Source organism: Gobius niger (genome assembly GCF_951799975.1).
Source record: "Gobius niger genome assembly, chromosome: 10".
Lineage (NCBI taxonomy): Eukaryota > Metazoa > Chordata > Actinopteri > Gobiiformes > Gobiidae > Gobius > Gobius niger.
Window position 1 is genome coordinate 32344167 of NC_136861.1, and position 23356 is coordinate 32367522.

The 23356-nt window shown below is 40.8% G+C and overlaps 2 protein-coding genes across 2 annotated transcripts in view; both read left to right on the forward strand.

Annotated features, from left to right (window-relative positions):
- Positions 1-23356, forward strand: part of LOC306969136 (voltage-dependent T-type calcium channel subunit alpha-1I-like) — a 460402-nt gene that overhangs the window by 264713 nt on the left and 172333 nt on the right. Inside the window, 2 exon segments of the mRNA XM_079564736.1 lie at positions 14307-14440; positions 23153-23250. Of these exon segments, the coding sequence (XP_079420862.1) occupies positions 14307-14440; positions 23153-23250 (232 nt within the window).
- LOC306969655 (uncharacterized protein) lies at positions 61-3811 on the forward strand. The gene is made up of 7 exons (XM_079565348.1): positions 61-508; positions 701-837; positions 1036-1129; positions 1210-1539; positions 1612-1783; positions 2115-2236; positions 2481-3811. Exons 1-7 carry the CDS (start codon positions 347-349, stop codon positions 2799-2801), a joined length of 1338 nt encoding a protein of 445 aa, XP_079421474.1. The 5' UTR covers positions 61-346; the 3' UTR covers positions 2802-3811.

Below are 23356 nucleotides of genomic sequence, written 5' to 3' on the forward strand. Positions count from 1 at the left end.
AGGCTTCACTTACAAGGATTTTATGAAAGAAGGTGAGTCGCTTTGTTTGCACTTGGCATTTGTCTGGTCTCTCATTAATGATTCCTTCATTATTTATCGTTAGTAAAATGCAAGTTTGGGTTTACTGACTCGACTGAGTTGCTGGTTATGGATGAGAGTAATACAGAAATTGAGGAAGATGTATTTCTGGAACTGATGGAGGCCAATCCTGACATATGTCTGAAGATCCAGGAACATCCTAAAGACAATTGCAAGTCTATTGGGATACTTTTTAGTCATAATGTTGTTTCTTTTTTAATACTAATGCCTTTCCTTTAAAACCTGTCTGACAGCTCCTGCATCACCAATGGATCGCTCTTCATCATCCCTCACAGACACCCTATCACCTTCAAGTGACACTGAGACTCCTGGGCCAATGGAATGGTGGTCACCAGCCAGAAGTGTTCCCTCGCCTGATGTCAGAGCAGGACCTAGTGGAGAAGTCCTAGAGTCCAGTGCTGCCAAAGAGGTAATGTTACATGGTCAAAATGTAATAATATGAAACTAGTCCAGGGAGAGAAGACTTGATCTTAAAGAAAAATTATATGCTGTAACAATTAAACAAATTGTGTCTTGTTAAGGTAGAAGAGCTCTTAATGTAAGCAGCCAACTGATATCTGCTATCTCTTTTTATCATTTGTTTTGTCTTATTTGTTGGCAGATGGTGTTAAATGTCCTGCATGTGAAACCCGGAGGTGAAGACATCCTGGAAGAATACAAGTCTGACAAATCACTGAGTACCCGTTGCCGAAAACAGCTTGTTAACATCTTAGCAAGTGATATGACTGAAAGGCATGGGTAAGTCACAGTTTCCACAACATATAAACTTCATATTGAACAAAACTAATAACTGAGAGCCTACACAGAAAAATAATAAAAAGTCTGTAACATGAACACAGTGTGCTCTAAATTAATATGCACTTAGATTGTGGTTGTACTAAACTAAATAGGATCTTGCAACATTTATTTGTGTTTTTGTACTTGTGTGTTTTCCAGGAGGATGCCATCCCGCAAACAAAAAGAAAACTATGCTCTTGGAATCATCACACTCTTCCCTTCATTGAAGGATCCATTTTCACCAAAGGGATATGTAAGTAGTCATTACAAATCCAAATTTATGTTATAAATTGTTGATTTATTATTATTATTACCTTTTGCCTATTTTCACAGGAGCATTTTTATGATGCTGAGAAGGGCATGGGGTATTTGGCATGGCGCCTCAAGACAATAGGAAGGAACAAGTCAAAGCGACCAGCCAAGGAAGAGTCACCACAAGAACAGGGACCAAAGCGCAGAAGATCTACATCCTCAGCAGGCGAACAGCTACAAGGAGATGCTTGCAGGGAGGCCATTTCGTTTCTCAGCCACTCCACTGATGTCACAAGCGTGTTTCAGAAGATGAGAAGCACTCTTGAACATCGACAGGCACTAGTGCACAATCCACAAAGAACCACAGATATCTTCAAAACCTTCCCACGCTTTTTAGATGTCAAAGGACTGGTAAGGTTTTACTTTTCACTTAATATTTTTTTTAGCATTGTTTTCATGTATTAAATCTCTTATGTATTGCAGGTCAATCAAGACTTCACTCTCCTGTTTGGAGTTGAAACGGCGTCCAGGCTGCTGGAGAGATGGAACACAGTCTTCAAGCCCAAGATCATAATGGAGGCCAAACGTTTGACTCAAACTCCAGATGTTCAACAGCTACTGGCAGCAGCGGAGGCATATGGACAAAATGACAACTGTAAGTTCAGACACATCTGTAGATTAAAGCAATTGAATCAATTACAATGATAATGTTCATAATTGGCTTAACTCCAGGATACAATTACTTTGGTGGTACAAAATGTTCTGGAATACATGTGATTCTTGTATTAGTTGAGCAGTTTATATTTTTGTCTATTCTCTTGTTACTCTTCCTGAATAGATCTTGGAAGACGCAGTGTGAACAGAATATTGAGTTTGAAACATGAATTGCACACTCAAAATTTGCTATGTTTGCCAACTCTACTACTTTATCTTGCCTAAACATGGACACTAGATTTGATCAAACCCTGTTTGCATTGTGTTTTTAGACTGGGACAGTGATATGGCCTCCCTGTTACTGCTCCTTCATCTGTTGCCACCTACAGCTGGACGAAGGAGAATCAAAATAAGTTCCAGTGATGCAGAAAAGAAACTTGTCTACTTTCACAAGGTAAGACATTTTTGCAAGGACAAATTATATAGGACTCAATTTTTTAAGTCAATTTGTACACTTAACTGCACAAATGAATTACCATTGCACAAACAAAAATAATGCATGTTTACCATTGTAATATGAAGGAAAAGGCACCACCTAGTGGTTACTTAAAACGTTATGTAAAATGTGTTTTTGTATCAAGTCACCTATTCCAATAATGTATTAAACTCTTTTTCTTTTTTTCTTTTTTTTTATTCAGTCAAGCAGCAGCCTTGAAGAACGTCTCAGAGACCAGGAGAACCCGCAACCATACATGATTGCAGTTGGCCAAACCAAAAACAAGATGGATACCTTCTACATTGCCATTGATAAGCAGCCAATACCCTGTCAGGCCACCAGCTCATTGGGTGCATTTGATGAACTGTTTAAAGCGCACTTCGTCTTCAACACAGCCTACGACTCATCACTGGTTCAGTTCTACAGGTTCATCCAAACTACTATCTACAACATTGACCTCAAATCAACTGACGAGTCTCCAAGACTTCGTGAGTTACGTGCAAAAATCCTAAATGACAGTTAAAATGCTGAGGTGTTTCATATGCAAATGCACCTTTGGGAACAGCCAACTGTTAATACGCCATATTAGACTTGATCACAGTTTTTATCCAAACACAAAGTTCAAGTTGTTCTGTGTTCAAGATGGTTGTAGACGTCAGTTCAGCACTTATCCAGGTTTGAGAAAACATTTAAATACTGTTCATGAAAGAGAGAGCTCTCCAGGTAATGAGGCTTCATCATCTCAGTTATGTCATGGCAATTTCACTGAAAATCAAAGACCAACCAATGAAACTGGTTGTACTGATCAAGTACAGGTTGAATTGCAAAGTTTTGCGAACAATGAGTCACATCTTAACCAAACTAATACAAAAAACATCTGTGCTTCAATCATAGGTAAACTCCAAAGTAGTGGCATGCCCAACAGTACTGTTTCAGCAATTGTCAATGACTTGGAAGATTTCACTAATGAGCTGCACTCACAGATTAAGCAGGAAATACTGTCTGTCGTCCCTGAAGATAATGCTATAAGACATGAATTAGAACAAAGCCTTGAAAATTTTGACAATCCATTTGGTGATTTGAATACTGAAACTAAAAGAATAAAATATTTAAATACAAAATGGGGAGTTGTGGAACCACAAGAAATAATGCTTGGTGTCCGTTTTGACATGAGGAGAAATAAAGCTACAGGTTCGTACAGTCAAGTCCCAGTGAAAGACACATTTATTTATATTCCCATCTTAGAAACCCTGAAATTCATGTGTCGAAATTCAGAGATTTGTAAAGTACTTGCAGACACAGTGATGGTTAGAACCACGTATGATGACTTCAGAGATGGCAGTTATTTTAAGACTCACCCATTGTTCGCAAAACATAAAAATGCTTTGCAAATTCAGATTTACTACGATGACTTTGAAACAGCTAACCCCCTCGGTTCAAAACGTGGATTACACAAAGTTGGTGCATTGTATTTTGTCCTAAGAAATTTGCCGCCCAGGTTTAATTCCGCTGTAATGAACATTCATCTTGTGGCACTTTTTCATTCTGATGATGTTAAAACCTATGGATTTGATTCCATTTTGCAGCCTTTGATACATGATATAAAAACTCTGGAAACTCAAGGTTTAGATCTACCCTTCTCAAAAGAAAAAATATTTGGCACAATTTCCCAGATAACCGGAGACAACTTGGGCATGCATTGTATTCTTGGTTTCGTAGAATCTTTCAGTGCGAATCATTTCTGCCGGTTGTGTTTGATTAATAAGCAGGATGCACAGACAATTTACTCTGAGGACAGTCCCAATATGGTGATGCGTGACAAACATTTTTATGAAATGCACTGTCAAGAATTGGAAAGTCATCCACCCAAATTGTCTGTATTTGGTTTGAAACGAAAGTCAGAACTTAACAGTTTGCAGTATTTTCATGTGAGTTGCAATTTCTCATTGGACATTATGCATGATATATTGGAGGGGGTGGCTCAGTTTGAAATCAAGTTATTATTCGAATATCTTTCAGAAAATTTTATTTCAAAGCCTGACCTGTTCTCTAGAATTTACGCTTTTGACTATGGGTACCTAGAGCGCAAAAACCGTCCTACAAGGATTAATTTGGAAAGTTGTGGTAACAATATAGGTTTAAATTCCATTCAAACGCTTTGTCTTGTAAGAAACATTCCATTGCTGTTTGGTGACATTGTGCCTGAGGGCAATGAACACTGGTCTCTGCTTCTGCTTTTACTGCAAATAATCAACATTGTCTTTTCTCCATCAGTATCTGTAGGTATGACAGTCCACTTAAAACATTTGATCATGGAACATCACTCTTTGTTCAAACAGTTGTATCCACACAAAAACCTTATTCCTAAACACCATTTTATGGTTCATTACCCTTCATGCATTAGGAAAATTGGACCACTCATACACCTCTGGAGCATGCGATGTGAGGCTAAACATAAGGTTTTCAAAAACACAATCAAAAACTTCAAAAATATCACAAAGTCACTTGCAAAAAAGCACCAGATTTCAATTGCAGGTTATTGGGACACGACACCTGCAAATCACATTGAATACGGACCTTTAAAATCAATGAGTGTGGACAAAGATGATGATGATTCATATTTTAGTGATTTTAATCCAAAAGACATTTTCCTTGCAAACTGGGTCAAAATAAGTGGAACGGAGTATAGATCTGGACTTGCTGTTTGCACTGAGATCAAAGACGAGATGCCTGTGTTTTGCAAAATATCAAAGATTGTTGTTGTTAACAGTGACATCTACTTTATTGTTGACAAGCTTGAGGTTGATCATTTCAGTGAGCATTTCCATGCTTATGAAATATGTGAGAGCAAAGAGAGGAATGTTGTTAAAGAGAACAGTCTTATGTTTTACAGACCCTTTGACATACAAATGTCTTATGACAGTGATGACCTGTATATTGTGCCCTTGTTTTCCATGTAAAGGGTCCAGTTGTGCCTTTATTTGGTGCCAGTTCCACATTAAAAATGGTTCATTTTAAACATTTGTCTTTTTTTCCCTCTAGTTTATAGGACTTAACTGCAATTTTCACAGCTAGTGAACAAATAACACTATTAAGATGAAGAAATGACACAAAAAATGTTTTTTAAATAACACTTTATGGATGTAGGAAATTCACTTAAATGGGTGAAAAGTGACACTTTTTGGATGAAGGAAATTCACTTTATAGAGTTAAAACGGTAACCCTAATGCGGTGAACATTTAACTAAATTTAAATGAAAAAAAATCACTTTAAGTGTTAATATATTAACACTCTCAGTGTCAAAAAATAACACCAAAAATGTGTCAAATTTTTAACACTTTTGAAAGTGTAATTTTAACACAAAATCCGTGAGAACTATATAGACCCAAAAAAAGTGTTAAAATTAACACTATGGGTGTTAAATTAACACCGGCCATTTTGCTGTGTGGTTTCCATTTCTTGGACAAACCGATATCCAAGTTATTAGAAACCAGGATATTCTCACTGGGATGCTCCCGCTGTTTCCAGGATGCTGCACCATGTAAACACAGTATCCTGGTTTTTCACCATTACTGACGTACTGAGCATGTGCAGACTTCTGAAACACTTTCATGCAGCCATTTTATCTGGAACCTGGACTTTTAAATATTTATATCTTCAACAAAACATTGAAGCAACCTTAAGAAACAACTACTGTTTTGGTCCGTCTCCAGTGGAAGTCAGTGCTGCTCTTGGATAAAAAAAATTTTTTTTTGGTATTTTTTTCCTTGACCTCTGTCGCTGAAGCTGGGAAATAACTCGACTGATGCTATTATGTTCTTATAGGCTGTTTTTTAGTTTTAGTTTCAATCGCTTCTTTGGATAGATCTTGCCCCTGTGCTCAAGGGAAATGTCTGAAAAAGCCATGCGTTACCAACATTGCTAAATTTAGCTCCTTGCCATGTTTGTCATTAGCTCCGCCCCTCTCTGGAGCCTAAATGTCAAGGATACTGTAGTTTCTCATGTAAACAGGGATGTGAGTGTCCTAGTTTCTCAAACACATGTAAACATCCAGAATACTGTCATTACCAGGAGGATATGCCTAATAACCAGAGGGCTGTTTCATAAAACTGGCTCAGTAAAGCCAGGCTGAGGCAACAAGTCAAGCTGCGATTACTGGGTTTCACCTAAAGGACACCGAGCTTAGCTAATGTCACTAATTCAAGACAGGTTCAACTAACTAGCATTTGCTGCGCACACAAGCAGACCACACGAATGATCACAGAGTTCATTGAGAAATCATGGCCATGCGTGAACACGCTCCATACTTCACAGGTTGCCAGTTTTGTTCCACTATGTTAGCTCCATAGGTACTGCGCAGGGCTCCCAATCATGGGACTGTGAGATTGATCCCAGCCTTGACTTTTTTTCTTTCTTTTTTTTTTTTGGACTGGGCACCAACTGGGAAGAACAGAATTCGGTGCCTATGAATTATAACACTTTTTTTTTTTCATGAATTCAAACACATGATAGAAAAAAAAGGAAACTCTGTTGACACAGGACACAGGAGCATGAGGGTGGGTCCTGTGAGACACAAAGACAGATGAGAGACACAGTTTCTGATGTTTTCAGAGTCTCAGTCTGAGTCAGTGTTTGAGCTGCTCAAGACGCTAGCATGCTACCGGCTAGCAACTGTCAACCAACCGTCAATGGCTTCAACATGATCAACACATTTCTCACATCTATGAGCGCTGAGGAAATACTACAGTAACAGCTCAGCTCTGACCTCTGTCACATGTTGCAACCAAGGCCAGATGTTTGGAGTTTGGTTCAGGGCTTTCTCTTGGAGAGGTCCGAGCTGAGCTGTTGAAGCTAAATGCTAACCGGTAGGATGCTAACGTCTTAAACACTGACTCGCTGGTTTCTTCACATAAACATGCGCTCTCTAGAGCCGTGTTTTTCCGGCTATCTTCTTGAGCAATGACTACGATATATACATAAAAATGCAATCAATTGTCTTTCATCTTCATCCTGAGTAGAGAGGATTATGCAGTACTGCATGTTATAGCACTGCATAATTCTACTTTGGTATTCAAAATGGCCCCCATAACAACAAAAGTCACATGACTGAAAAGCATGGGTAACACTTTACATTACGGGCCGGTAAGTCCGTGGTACTTATAGTGGTAATTACAGGATAATTTCTAGGTTATTATTGTGGTACTAAAAGTCATAATTACTAGTCATTAGGGTTAGGAGTTAGGGAGTCACAGAGTTACCACTGTATCTCTAATTACTAAGAGACACAGTGGTAACTCTTAGTAATGAAGGTCATACTTCTATGTACTTTGGTACTTTAAATGATAGTTTGTAGTAGTTTCAGTGATACATCTATGGTACTTATTGGTAATTCAAGAATACTACAGCAGCAATTCATAAGTAGCAAATGAGGTACTTCTACAAACAGACGTAATTTCTAGGATTGTGTGACTGTAAAACAACACAAAACAGCATTAGGGAAAACAAGAAGTACAACCTTCATTACTAAGAGTCACCACTGTTTCTAGAAGTACACACCTTGTAATTCCCACTATAGTATCCTTTAAGTACCACAATAAGTACCATTGTAAGTACCACTGTAAGTACCACCGTAAGTATCACTGTAAGTACCACAATAAGTACCTAGAATAACCAGTGTAAATGCCACCATAAGTACCACTGTAATTACCACTGTAAGCACCAAGTGTTACCAAAGCATGTATACTTTAACTTTGAATTATTGCCATACTCTTTTTGAGTGTCATTTCACATCTGTTAAAAATGTCCTTCATCGTCCTGCTTTGTCATGTCCCACATTTGGCTGTGACATTAGGGTGACCAGATCGTAACCAACTACCTCCTGCTGATGAAAAAAAAAAACGTCAAATAGATTCCTGCTTCCTGGGGCGCTAAAGACTTGCTCAAAAGACCCGATTCATGAACTTCCCATCACTCACGATGAGACCTTTAATTTTGACTCCCTCGTCCCAGGAGAGAAACTTGTCTCCCGCCCGTCCATCCTGCGCCGCCGCGGGGCAAACCTGTCAGGAGCCGAGTGTTGGCCCGCGTTTATGCGGTAAACCGACGAGACACATGTTTGGGTGCGTGTCAGCTGCACGGGGGCGGATCCCTGCCGGCGCTTGGACCCACAGTCGCTGGCGTGCTCGTCCGCCCGCTCCGTCCAATAGCGGCGCGGGCTGTGATTTGTAGCCGGCTGCGGGCTGTTGTTAAGTCCCCAGTTTGTCATTTAGCTCGTGCCCGAGACCACAGAAAGGTAATAACCTAAAGTGCTGGTGGAAAATTGTTTTCCTATTGTAGTGTCTGTGGCCCGGCTCCAGGCGCTGGCTCTTCAGAGCGCGAGGAAGGCCTTAATGAGAGGGCAGGAGTTCGGGCTTGACTTTGGTCTTTGGTCAGATGGTGGATTCGTGTTGGCAAGAGCTAGCCTTGTTTCACAGGTCGTGCTTACAATACAGCTTTTTTTTTTTTTTTCGATAGATAGGAAACATTTTGCTGAAGGCTGGACACTGTTTTATTTATTAGACACACATTCACAAAGCGCTGGCCTCTTGGGTCAAAAACACAGCACACAGAAGGTTTAACACGGCTCTTTCTCCGTGAAACATGTTGCAGTGAATGACAAATGTGTTCAGAAGAATAATAGAGTGGAGAGTTTTGGGAACGCTGTGTAAATCTCGAGACGTGCTTTGTAGTAAAGGTGCTACTATTTTGTTTCTGTAAAAGTTCCTCACAGGTTGCATTCATGTTGTAGAATTCGATTTCAGTCGGAGCAGGTGCCAATACAACTGTACGGGAGATAAACAGTTTTTGAAGGAAAAACATGTCTTAGTGTTTGGATTCACAAACCTGCCACATTATTCTTATGGCTGAAATTCCTTAGACCATGGTTCCTATGTGCTGGAAGAAAGGATTCTGAAATCTGCATTTTGGCAGTTACCATAGTTACTGCCATGGAGTTTTCAGCTGCTCACGTCACTTTGTTCTCGCAGCTCCTGTTCGGCAGCTCTTGCTGACGCTTCGGTTCAGCAGAACTTTGTTCGGCAGGGCTGCGAGAACTCTGACTGTGATTGGCTGGATTTTTAGTGGGCGGGGTTATTTTGGCGGAAGCGGGAAGCGAGAATCCAATGTTTACTTCCTAACACAGTAATATTTACTAAAGCCACTACTTCCGGGGTTAGCGTAGCTTCTGCGCCGTTAGCATTTCTCTCTGCTAAACCCAGATGTACCGATTTTGGTAAATATTACTTTTATAGCAGTAGTTACAGCATTTTTGGCTAATGGGCGTGATAAATAAGATAGTGGTATTTAAGAGTTTTTTTGTAGTTTCTCGCACATCTGCAGACCTGGAGGTAAAGCTGTGATGTCACCACTTAACAAACATATATGGGCTCTTAAGAACATTGTGAAGTCACGTGAGCGCAGCCTCTAACTTCTGTTATTCCTCACAAGTCACTGGTGTCTGTTATGTTGTAGGAATTAGCTAAGAATCACCACATTGTGCCCATGATTACATACTGAAGTACAATAGGAGGGTGATCCAGTCCTGTGGAAGTAATCACTGAGTACGGTAGGATACAGATGTGTCTGCCCTGGCTCCCACCATATGCTCACTTTTCACTATGTCTTACGCTACCACTGCTGCTGCTACTATAGTGCCCAACCAAAAATATAATCATCACAACCAAGTCACACACTCGGTATGTAGTTGGATGCCTTCAGCTTCGATTACTTAGATAATTATCTAGAACTCGCTTGATGGAAAAGGGAAATATTGTGAAAGGGCCACCATTCTTCCATACCTGTCTGGTCTTTGTTCGTGCCCGTGGAAGAGCGTGTTCGCTTCTAACTTCACCCCGTTTGGAGCTATAGGAACACATTGGAAGACGCCAAACAACATCTTTGGCCGTTTTGCGTGACTGAGCGCACACACAAAGACCAGATAGATATGCATCAACTCGTCTAAGCTCAGGTAAGAACATATCTCACTATGGAAAAACTGTGGCCTGTTCCTTTAAAGTGATTATGGAGCAACAAGGGGCATCTGTCATAAGAGTGATTTTCTTTATTGCTCCTTTTCATTCTAAAGTTATTGTCTAAATAAGTAACTAAAAGATACAATTATTTCAATGAGCTTCTGCAATGTCAAAAGATCCAATGTGGTGTTCATTTTTCACCAAGGTCTTGTGTTGTGTTGATGATGGGAGAGCGTGACCACTGTGCAAAGCCACAGCACATTCCAAAGCTTCTCAATGGAGCTCAGGTCTGGAGGTGATGAATCCACGTGTGAAAACGATGTTTCAGTGAGCCCCATGAACCCTGGCGTTGTCACCTCGGAAAAAGCCCGTACCATCAGGGAAGAGTAAATCCATTGATGGAATAAACTGGTCATTCAGGAGGTTCAGGTAGACATGATGTTGCTGAACCCAGACCTGACCAACCCAGGTGGACACTTTACCACTTCTACTGCAGCTACTATTGCCACGGCGACTATTAAAACCAGTGCTACTCTGGGTTAGGGTTGTCCTGTATCCTGACGTTTTGAATCAATGCTGGACGCTGTTTTTTTTTTTGCGTAATTCAGTCACAGAGCCGATCCCGGTCCTGCAGAGACAGCTGACAGTGTCCGCAGTGCGATTATCACCCAAAATAAGCACAGAGTCTGGACATTGCACGGATTTAGACGTGTGCCTCAGCCAGTCATCCTTAAGGCACTCTCTCACTTATTCCAATATCCGCTAATATCTGCGCTCTGAAAATAGACGATGGCACAAACTTTTCCCACTTTGTCGAAGCTGCTTAAAAACTGAGAGGAGTTCAAATCAGACGTCTTAACACAAATTATAATGATCATGATGCGGACTGGGGCCACAGGTTAGATAAAGGGAGACAACAGGAAAAAATGCAGAATATAGCAAAGAAAACATGCAGATCAAATTAAGGATTCACTAGTTGGTATGAATGTAGTATCAAAGTAGATAAATAATCTTTCTTATTGAGATTGTTTTAAACATGGGAGTTTCCAATAATCATGGCATTATCATCAAATTGAATTGACTGAGTATAAAGTAGGAATGGGCGATACCACATTTTTTGGAATCAATACGATACCGATACTGGTCATTTTTATATGGGTGAATGTATTTCAATCAATATACATTTCTAAAACTGGTTATTTTATATAATTAATAGGTACATTAAAATGATATTACTTTAAGTGGTTAATTATACAATGTTAATGTGAAATTAAATACATAAACAAAGTTTAAAAGTAATACTTTAATGACAAACAGAATCTAAACCAGAATGATATGGCTGGCTTAATTCAATCCTCTTCTCCTGTGGACTGTTTTGGCTCAGAACAAAGATGTAAATTGTCCTTTTATGTTTAAAATTGCTGCCACGCCTACTTTTTACATATGCAAATTAGTATCGATACTTTATGCCCAATATCGATACTTAAAAAGTAGCTGTTTGGTATCGATATATATCGATACTGTGGTATTGATCCGCCCATCCCTAGTATAAAGCCCTAAATGTGTTTATAACCTCATACAAACCCCAGCGAAATTGAGGAAATGAGAAAAAAAAAAAATCAAGGGGCGGACCCCCAGACCCCCCTTATTTAAAAGTATGTTCACATCTAGGTTGAGAATGTGGTGTCACAGAAACAGTCCCAGAAAGTGGCGACCTTACAATGGATACTACTGCTACTGGTATATTGCTTCTATTGGTGCTTCTATTGCTACTACTACTACTACTACTACTACTACTACTACTACTACTACTACTACTACTACTACTACTACTACTACCCCCACTGCTTCCACTATTGCTGCTGCCATGAATACCATTGAAAATTGAAATAAAAAGGAGAGGTGGGGTTCCATCCTAACGTATGCGGACACTTTTCAGAGTCCGTTAGCCTGCTCAATGTATTTTCCCCATAGCCGTTAGCATTAGCCATCAAGCATCGCAACTTATGAACGATCCAGATGTTTTCAGTTGTTGACAAACCATCAACCACATTTAGGTCAAAGCCTAGGTAGAAATCATTAATGAAAGTTCAGTTCCTTTGAGATTTTACTTTCGATACAATTTAGCGTCTAAAAGTGTCCGTTGAGCGTAATGCTAACCCAAATTAATCCAAATTTATTCACTTTTGTGGGGTTGGAGACACATCTAATGGCCACTTAACTTTATCTTAAAAGATGTTTATTCATTTATTTATTTGAGATGGACGTAGCAGAAGCATTGGACATTTCACTTTTTTGAAATTTTGCATTGCCTGTGTGCAGCACATTGGGAAGCGATAGTTGTTGTAAATGTGCTTTATAAATAAATGTGACCTTTGACACTGCTAATTTGCAACACTTGTCCATCGGAGGCTTTAGACACATTTAACGCATGTGCAGTATTTGTGCACATCATAATATACATCTCATACAGCGACTTGTCTTCAGCCACTGTTTCAGACATCTGTTAAAGTTGTTCACATCAGTCTGCAGTTTTAAGTCAGTGGGCAGAAAGATCCACAGTCTGGATCCACTAAAGGAGAACCTGGACTCTCCAAAAGATTTTGTAAATTTTGAGAGAACACAGTCCTCACTGACCAGGGCTCTAGGGATGGACAGCGTCGATAAATCAATGCCAAACGGCTACTTTTTAATTGTCGATATTGGGCACAAAGTATCAATACTAATTTGCATTTGTAAAAAGAAGGCGTGGCAGCAATTTTAAACATAAAAGGACGATTTACATCTTTGTTCTGAGCCAAAACAATCCACAGCAGCAGAGGATTGAACTGAGCCAGCCGTATCATTCTGGTTCTAGATTCTGTTTGTCATTAAACTATTCACTTTAAACTTTGTTTATGTATTTAGTTTCACATTAACATTGTTTAATGAACCAGTTAAAGTAATGTGATTTTAATTTGCCTATTAATTATATAAAATAATAAGGGATAAGGCTCCCTCACCTGTATCATGTACTACCCTATGGGTTTTTAATTGCACCACATATCACAAGGGTGGTCAGAACTTAATATTGTAGTTTCCTGTTTGTTTTCTTCCTTTTCTTCCTCCAAATCTAAATGGTTTATATGATATCAATCTTGAATGTTTACCCTTCCTCATGTTCATTACCCCGTTCAGTTTACCTTTACCTCTATTATTATTGCGTCTTTACTATTATTTGTTACTATCATCATTTTTCATGTTCCACGATTTGTTTCCCATGATTTACTATTTGCTTTCATCCTTTTTTTGTTTTCTCTCTTATTCATATCTCACACCTACTCAGCACACACACCACACATCCACGCCATGCAGAACCTAAGAATCAAATATGTACCCTACCCTTATGTGTCTTTCCTTTGTCTATGTGCTATTTGTAAGCTTTGTTTTATGTCAATAAAAAAATAAAATTATTATTATTATTACAGTGGGGAAAAAAAGTATTTGGCCAAAATCCAATAGAATGTCTATGTGAAACTGACCAAATACTTTTTTCCCCCACTGTATATAAAATAACCAGTTTTAGAAATGTATGTTTGATTGAAATGCATTCACCCATATAAAATGATCAGTATCGGTATCGAGAAAAACGACCCCAAAAGTATCGGTATCGTATCGATTCCAAAAAATGTGGTATTGCCCATCCCTACAGGGCTCTGGTGGAAGGTCTGAGGGAGCCCTGACGTCTTACAATGGGAGCAATATAAGTAGAGACCACTTTACAAAATGATTAAGAAACCACAGAAATGATATTAATGCTGCTAAAAGGACAAAACTTACCTCTCCATTCTTTTTGTTTTCCTCTCTATACAGAATGTTTTGAACTAAGCATGGAAAAGAGAGTGAGCTGAGACACTGTTGGGGAAGAAACAATGCGATGAATGCTTCTGCCTTGAACGTTATCCACCTGTAACTCGCTTTCCATCACGAAATCCGCTTATAAAAACTGACGGAAAACAATGTCTCTGTTTCGTCTCCAGGCCTTCGACGCCTTCATCTACATCTTCTTCGCGTTGGAGATGGTGGTGAAGATGGTGGCTCTGGGGATCTTCGGACAGCGCTGTTACCTGGGCGACACGTGGAACCGGCTGGACTTCTTCATCGTCATGGCAGGGTAACGTGTTGTAGCGTATTACTATGGCTCCATTCACAGGGATTAACCTACAGTATGTTCTGGGGGGGGTTGTCTGCGAAGGTCTACCGCCCGGTTTCCATTTAGCCAGGCAATTTTGTTCCCGTCTTTTTCTTGAACATGCTGCTTTGTTGTGTCTGTCTGTGGGATGTTTTCCTGCTCACGCGTGGGGAACAGTCTGATTTGACAGTTGCTTAGCCTCAGCGTAGACGTAGTTTCGCAGTTGTCAGTTTCCTAAGCTGCTTATTATAGTCGGAGAGAACGCGCAATAAAGCCTTCAAGCATTAAGTTCAACATGGTTTTCAGACGAGACGTTTTTTAACAGAGAGTGGAGGCCTGTTCCGCTCCATTATTCTGATTTGAATGTGTCACTTCTGTTCCGGTTTCAAGTCGGAGTGAAGATCATACTTGAAAGCGGTAGTTTGACTGCAAGCTTTACAGTGTTTTTCATTCAAATAGACCCATAGAGTATTAGTTGTATACTGTTCGTACTGTTTGCTGTAGAAAATACTTAGTAAAGAGAACTCAAGAGTGGCCAAGTGGGGTAGTGAGAAAACTGACTCTGATACAGAAGGTTCTTATAGTTCAAATCCCAGCTGTGACCTGTTGAGTGACTTCAACTACATAAAAAGCAGTTGTAGTAAGTGATTATTTTCTATGATCACGTGACTCGGTGCAGAATTTCTCGTAATAGTAAATTAGTTGCAGTAGCTCATTTGAAATCCTTCCAAAAGCTTGCATATCTCCGGTTGGGAAAAAACACAAGCACGTGGTTCTCCCATTGACCTTTCGCAAAAGCCCCGCCACCTTAATAAATGTTAGCTAGCTCCGGCAAGAAGAAGCAGAGTTTCATAATAAGAGAGAAAGAAGTGTGTGCTAGTCACTCTTTTTGGTGCAATACCAGCGCGATATCCTCCAGTTCGAGGCAAAATGGGTTGCAATTTTTCAGAAAAAATCCTTAAAGTTGCCTTAAATTCTTATGTTAGTCTAGTATTGATCAAATTTGAGCGTCATTGTTAAGTTAGCTGCTTGTTCAACTTTAGACTTTCTAAGCTAACCCCTGCGACTGACTGCAGTGGCTCTATCTCCCCCGCGTCTTATTACGCTAAGTGACATTTTAGTCCAGATTCTCCAGTGCTATCAGCGCAGTGGTAAATCAAAAACAACCACAACTGAATTATCCAGACTCTGCTCTACAAAGTAAACGTTCCAGCAGTGGAAACAACTATTTTGTGATGATGTCCAGCGACGACAGCTCATGAAACTCTAAGCAAACGAGAAGATGGATGGTAAAAGACAATCAGCCTGGCTCAAAAGTGAGTTTCAACTTGTTTATTGGCTTTGAAAGGGGAGAAACAGGCACTGCCCCAGTAGTTTCTATGAGAAGAGATTTTGAGAATGTGTGATCAATGGTTGGTATCAGGTATGATTGGACAATGACCGTTTTAGGGCCAGGCTTCTGAGAAAGATCAGTTGTTTGTAAAGTACTTTTTCCACTGCAGTTGTATAGAGATGCTACTTCTCAAACTGCCGACAGGGCAAAGCTTAGTCGGCTTCCACTCCAGGAGTCAGATAATTCTTCCGTACATTTGACTATATATTTGCACTGAATGGAAAAGTCGAGCGGCAAGCCGGAGGGTGCGGACCTTTGCCTCCGCCGCGATGCAGTGCAGTACACACAGGGTTTGGGGGTGAGCCGGAGACAGGACAGTGCGCGAGGATGGATGGCCAGTCTCCGCCGCCGCAGCAGACAAAGAAAAGCTCCACCACCGAGTCAGAAAGTCCGGGGCTCATTTATCTTCATTTGCTCTGAATCCTGTCTGCTCATGCTGGGACTATAAGGCATCGCCACACACTGTAGAGTCGCTAGAAAGGTCCTGGTGTCTATTATTTAAGCTTTTGAACAACTTAGACACTTTGCATTCATGTTGTGTAACTAAACGTCCGATGATATGCTTTTGGAACTGAGATACTACAGCCAGAAAATTATTATTATTATTATCATGCATGTGTCATGAAAATACGGCTAGCACGTCAGATATTATAAAATGTATTTATAAAATTTCAACGTCATGTCTCCAAAACAAGCCAGTAGTGTTTGAAGAAGGAGCTACTTTACGTGGAGACCTAACTCTATCTGGCACATTGACGTAAGACAAGCGATCGCTCCTGTTGACCCAGAAGTAAACAATTTCTTGCTTCAGAGTCTCCATACTTTGTAGCGTGGCTGAACAAAACAGGATAAACTCCTTCAAAGTGTGCATGTAGTTGACGAGCTCTATTTTCCAGAGATACAAAACGTTGGCACTCTTCTCTAAAGCAGTCTTAAATCGAGCATTGTTTTCAGCCATTTACAAGAGACAGTGTTTAGTGGAAGGATTTTGAGAGATGAAATGACCAGAAAGAGGCCCGTGACTGTATGTGGTCAAAACAAGCATGAGTGTTTTGAGCTCTGGAGGGGAAGCATGGCTGAATATGCATGATTAGCATAACTTTTTAACACGATCAGAGAGCAGAAAGGAAAGCAGTCTCCGCTGTTTGTATCGCTCGCGCTCCTCTTGACAGCCTCTATCAGATCAGTGGCGGGGCTAATCGCAGAGGGCAGCGCCAGGCGTTCCGTGCCAAATGACTGCCAACAGTTAGTATTAGCGCCGCTAGCCCCCGTCCTCCCCTCGTCCTCTCCGCCTCTGTGGCTGTTTTCCCACCACACGCTCTGGGACGACGGCTCCACTTGTCCAGGACTCTCGACGGTGGAGAGCAGCAGCAGCAGCAGCAGCAGCATCAGGCTCTGAAGAGACTTTTCGGCGATGCGGTAGTGCTCGAAAATGCCTCTTCTCCAGCCCGGCTCCTTCTGCGTGATTTCAGACCAATTCACACCGTGGAGCCTTCATTTACGAAGCTGTCTGGCCCGGGCATTCGCAGAAGGGGAAAAAAAAGATAATGCGGACAAGTAAAAAAAAAGAAGAAGTCTGTAATGACCAAATCTGACCAGGAGTTAGGAATGCTTTGGCAGAATTTAGAGTATAATAGGGCACATCCATGCATGCGTAATGGCACCAAGACAAATTGCAGTGATTTACACTTGACCTTTTGTATTCTGTGTTTTTATTATCTTCCAAGTTAAGTTGTGAATGCTTATAGGAGTGTGGAAGGAGAGAGGACAGCCAGGAAAAGGGCTGGGCACCATTATGGCATCTAAAAAAAAGAGAAGGTTGTACTGGTACTCAGGAAAAAAGGCATTGAAAACATGTATCATATCTTTTGTGCTCTCATTTAGATCTACAGATCCAGAGTGTTATTCCCAAATATCTTCTTCAACATCGCTTGGCACTAGGGATGCACCAATTCCACTTTTTCTAAAACCGATACAAGTACGAGTACTTGGATTTAAGTACTCGCCGATACCGAATACCGATACGAGTACAAGGCATTTTCTTCAACATTCTTACTTTTTTCACAGTGGATTGGTTTGTAATTAGTAAATTTACTCCTTTGCTACACTTTTAAGAGCAGTTATATTAGAATTGTGCTGATGCCATTTATTTATTTATTTTCATTCAATATATTTTTTAATTTTTATTGCACTGTCCATCATAGACAGAAAAGCCCATGTCCAAAAGCTCCCAATGCCGGTGCTTTATTCATTTATGTATTTTTATTTAACGATGGTATTAAGATGGTTACTTAAATGGTCTCTTTTCGTCTTTACTTCAGCTCCGTATGGATTTTCTTGTGTGTTTGTAGCAACTTAGCGAGTAGCTACAGCGTTTTCATTGTTCTGCTGCAGCTCAACATGCTGTATGTCTCTACGTTGGATTTTCTGAGGACTTTTTAGTCGCTGGGTTAGTTTTTCAGATGAATAAACCCCTGGGCATAAAACGGCGTCAGAATGGCCAAAACCGCTAGCCGTGAGTTAGCAACGTTAGCCTGTATGTTGTAAGCACTGCAGACTCCGCACGTCAAATGGTATCGGTTTCTGGTATCGGGACCTCATGAATGAGTACGAGTATGAGTACAAGCATGTGGTATCGGCCCGATAATCGATACTGGAATCGGTATCGGTGCATCCCTACTTGGCACACTTCTTCAACTGGTCAAGCAGTATTGAAGAAGCTATCCCCCACATACTGGTTTTGCACCAAACTTCGGCTTTTGATGTGTGGGTGGTGGACTGGAGGACCACCTGAAATAATTGCCGCTCTCGGCTTTCACCACCAAGTTGGACTTTCTCTGCAAGTTTGACAGTGCTGCAACTCCGATGAGGTCGTGTTTTTGAAGCGAGATAACACTTTGTTTACAGCAATCCTTAATATTGACATCTTTAGATACATTATTTCCAGCAAGAAAACGTCCATTTCCTCCTCCCTCCATTGTTGTTTTGTGCCTATATGCCATTTTCCGAAGCAAATGTTTTCAAGAGACAAACAATAAATGCTCCTGCGGCTGCCAAAACAAACTTGTGGGTCCTGGATTCGATCTCGGCTTGAGTGGGGCCTCTCTGTGTGGACTTATCATGTTGTATTTATTGTATTATTGTTTTGTATTGTTATTGAGAGAGTGGAGAATCTGTACTTTGTGTTGAGAACGTATTACTTTTACTCCACCACATTTGAAGCATAAATATGATACTTAAAGGGGCTAGATGCAAGGTGGCCATTTTATGCTCACTACTGCCATATCAGGTCATACGTGTAACTGCGCCTTCTATATTAAGCTCGTGCATGACGGCAATGCGGACCGTAAGTAAAACTTTTTGAGTGACAGTGCAGGATTTTAGAGGCAGTTGTGGTGAACAGGTCTGGGAAAAATACATAGTTTTAACATTTTTAAACTCTGTATAGTCCCTTTAACTAGATTTTTTTTATGCCCTTAAGTAAAAGAAAGTAAAAAGATGGCCACATGTTTTGTCCCATTTAAGGGCCTTATAATGAACACTCCAGAACTGCAGGTGTCACCGTACAGATGTACTGCCAATGACTCACCACAAGGACGAGGTTTTGTCCCCGTCTTTTTGCTGTACAGGCTCAGTCTGCAACTGCAAGCTAAACCGATTTGTACGCTTTTACTTTAGTTGTTTCACCAGTAGTATCTGTACTTTTACTTTTTTCCCCTGATACAGAACAGGCAGCCCCAGGGAAAGCTTTTCATGCTTACCGTTATGTGGCAGTAGTTGTAGCATCTTTTCATCGATAGGTTGGGTTCACATGACATCAACATTTTAAACAGTCTATAATTTAAAGGAATAGGCCACCGTTTTTACATACTGAGATATGTTCTTACCTTAGCTGTGACGAGTTCTTTAGGACCTGTCTGGTCTTCACCCGTGCCTTCAGTTACGTAAACACAGCGCAGACGGCGTTAGCATTTAGCCTCTCCTCCTCTCCACTATAGCTCCAAAACAGGTCAAGATAGAAGCTACCAAGCTCTTCCACGTTTTCTCTATTTAAATATGGTTACGTGAAGTGTTCCACTACAAAGTATAATTACACAAAATTAAGCGGATAAAAGGGAACTATATTGTAAGGCGTAATAATACCAGGAGTAGTTTGAAATCCGCGCAGTAATCTTCACTTTACTGCGCAGTAATCTTCACTTTACTGCGCAGTAATCTTCACTTTACTGTGCGGATGCCAAACTACTCCTGGTATTAATACGCCTTACAATATAGTTCCCTTTTATCCGCTAAGAAAATCCACATTGTTTAATTTTGTGTAATTATACTTTGTAGTGGAACACTTCACGTAACCATATCTAAACAGGGAAAACTTGGAGGAGCTTGGTAGCTTCTATCTTGACCTGTTTTGGAGCTATAGAGGAGAGAGGGAGAGGCTAAATGCTAACGCCGTCTGCGCTGTGTTTACGTGACTGAAGGCACGGGGGAAGATCAGACAGGTCCTAAAGAACTCGTCAAAGCTATAGGTAAGAACATATCTCAGTATGTAAAAACGGTGGCCTATTCCTTTAAAACCAACTTGGTGCAGCTTTGATTTCTGTGGTAACTATGGCCAGAATGCTGAATTTTCTACATGGTTCACGGTTTATATCTCTGTAATGGCTGGACAAATCCACATGATACAAAAAAACGTTTCGGATATTAATGTCCTGGCCGGCGTTTTTGAAAAGTCTATTAAAAAAGAGTGAGAAAAATGCTACATACGTGTTGCTTCTGGTTGACGCTGTACATGCTGTCTCACAATATCCCCGCTCTGGGCAAACACCGTTCACTGTTTGCACTTGGGCTCAGTGCCATTTAAAGCGCATTAGTCACATGGTTTGATCATGCTGTACAAGCGTGGTTACATTTGGCTGGTGCCGCCCCCCCCCCCCCTCCCCAGTGTGAAAGGGCTCGTGGGTCTGGGGGCACAAACAGCTTAGCGGCGGAAATGCCGTGGAAATGGCTTGCTTAAGCGATGCCACAACACCCCGAAGGCAACGCTCGGAACAGACGGAATCCTGCTAATACCCCCGATCTCTGTTCCTCTCTTTACTCTATGTTGTTTGCTTATGACCGCCGGCGTTTGTACTGAATTGGTTCCAGGCTTAAAAATAGGCATCGAGTGCAAGATTAAAAGGTCCCACATACTAAGCATTTTCGAGGTTCTTTGAAATACACTTTGACGCCTCAGCTTTGTTTGTTTTTTTCTTGTTCTGCTGCTAATATACAGACATACATACATGGGAAACAGGCAAAGGTAATTACCCTAATTAACATACATACACAAATGGCCATTGGTGCCAGCAGGGGGCGCTGTGGAGGGGTTTAAACAGGGTCTGCTATGGAAGAGCTGTCTGGTAGTGAAGGCAGTTTAAAGCACTGAAATGGTAAGGTTCAGTATACGTCATTACGGACAAAAGAGTGGACGAGCACCTCCTCGAGCAGGCGGTCACCACTTCATGACATCAGCAGGTGGAACACCGTTTTGAATCCTTTAGAAGAACATGGGCATAAATGTAAGATAGAACAGACGGCACCTTTGGATTCTGCAATTTATGCTCAAGTTCGAAGTAGCCAGAGGGAGAAAACACGTCATACTAGCGGCAGGGGAAGAAGGCTTGTTATGGGAATCAAATTTTTTCCCCTTTTAGGACTTTTTCTGGTGGACACGATTCGCGCTCACGTCAAAAGTCAAGTCAAAATCGGGTCCTCATGAATGTGTTGTCACACTTTTGTATTAGAGAATGAGCACATTAAAGGGATGTGTCCGGATTTTTGACATAGGGCCTCATTTCCTATAGTTATCCAGAGTGTTGCTGATTTCTGGAGATGTTTTTTTTTGTAATTCATGCAGTTCTTATGTTTGAAGAGGTACGTGGCGCTAGGCTAGTGCAAGGCTAGCGCATTTCTATGGTATCAGCTAGCCTGCATTAAAAACAGTCTGACCCGCTCCACAGTGCACCTGAGGCAAATCATTTATAACGCCAGACTAAGGCAAGGCAAGGCAACTTTATTTATCCCGCACATTTTGTACACAAGGCAACTCAATGCGCCATATAAATGTCTGTGTCGATAGAATAATTTTAACCATTTTGCATTTAAAATAACTTATATTTGAGCAGCATCAGCTTCGTGGTTGTGTAAGCTACGCGACGGCGGAGTGATCTGCTAGAAAATAGTCCCTCAAAATGTGATCATTCATGTGATGCAAGGTCAGTTATATTCCAAAAATTATTCTATCGACACAGACATTTATATGGTTAGTCTGGTGTTATAAGTGATTTGCCTCAGGTGCTCTGTGGAGCGGGTCACACTGTTTTTAATGCAGGCTAGCTGATACCATAGGAATGCACTAGCCTTGCATTAGCCTAGCGCCACGTAACTCTTCAAATACAAGAATTGCATGAATTACAAAAAAAAAAATATCTCCAGAAATCAGCAACACTCTGGATAACTAGGAAATGAGGCCCTGTGTCAAAAATCCTGAAATATCTACAATATTTATGTATTTATGGGCTGTTGAACCTCTTTGCTCCTCTCCATGTCTCTGTTCAGGACAGAAGAAGAATTTATTGGTGTAGTGCCTTTCACAGACCTGGTCACAAAGTGCTGAGACAATTTTACGTTCACTCCATCCATACTCAGTGGTGGTAAGCCGCCTTTGTAGCTTCAGTTTCCTCTGGGGGAGACTGACAGAAGCACTGTCGCGACTGCCACCATCATACATTCACACACAGACATCATTCATACAGCCCTATTGTGCACGGACGAAACCGGAGGAAACCTAGAACATGCAGACTCCACACAGAAACGCCCCGTCCAGATTTACCAAGCGAACAATCTGGGACTCGCACAAATTAGTAGCATAGATACATCCAGCAAAAACACAATTCAAATACGGTTTAGTAGGACTCTGTATTGTTTACGTTATATGAACTTACTTCACATGTTTTAATTTAAAAACATATCATATGTGAATGTGGGGCTTGGAAATCTGGAAATTGTAAAACGTTAAGGTTCCGGAGGGTTTGTGAAACCGACTTCCACTGTTGTTGTTCGAGAACAGAAGAACAGTAACTATGTATCCAAAAAGGGTTCCAAGTTGTACATATTTTTTTTATATTGTTCTCCAGTTATAACTTCTGTTTTATGGATCAAGGGTTAAACAGCAACAAAAAGACTGATGTGTAATAGAAGAGGTTCCTCTAAAGCTGGAATGAAGCTGTTTGTCTTTAACAGTTGACTTTGTTGTTTCACAGGATGGTGGAGTACTCGCTGGACCTGCAGAACATCAACCTGTCAGCCATCCGGACAGTGCGAGTGCTGCGGCCGCTCAAAGCCATCAACAGAGTGCCAAGTAAGAGCGCCTGTTTACTTTTAGCCTGTCACTGCTAGTTTTGTGTGTTGTTGGGAAGGAAAAACGAATGGAGAAACACTGTGGTGTAACACTGTATCAACAAGGT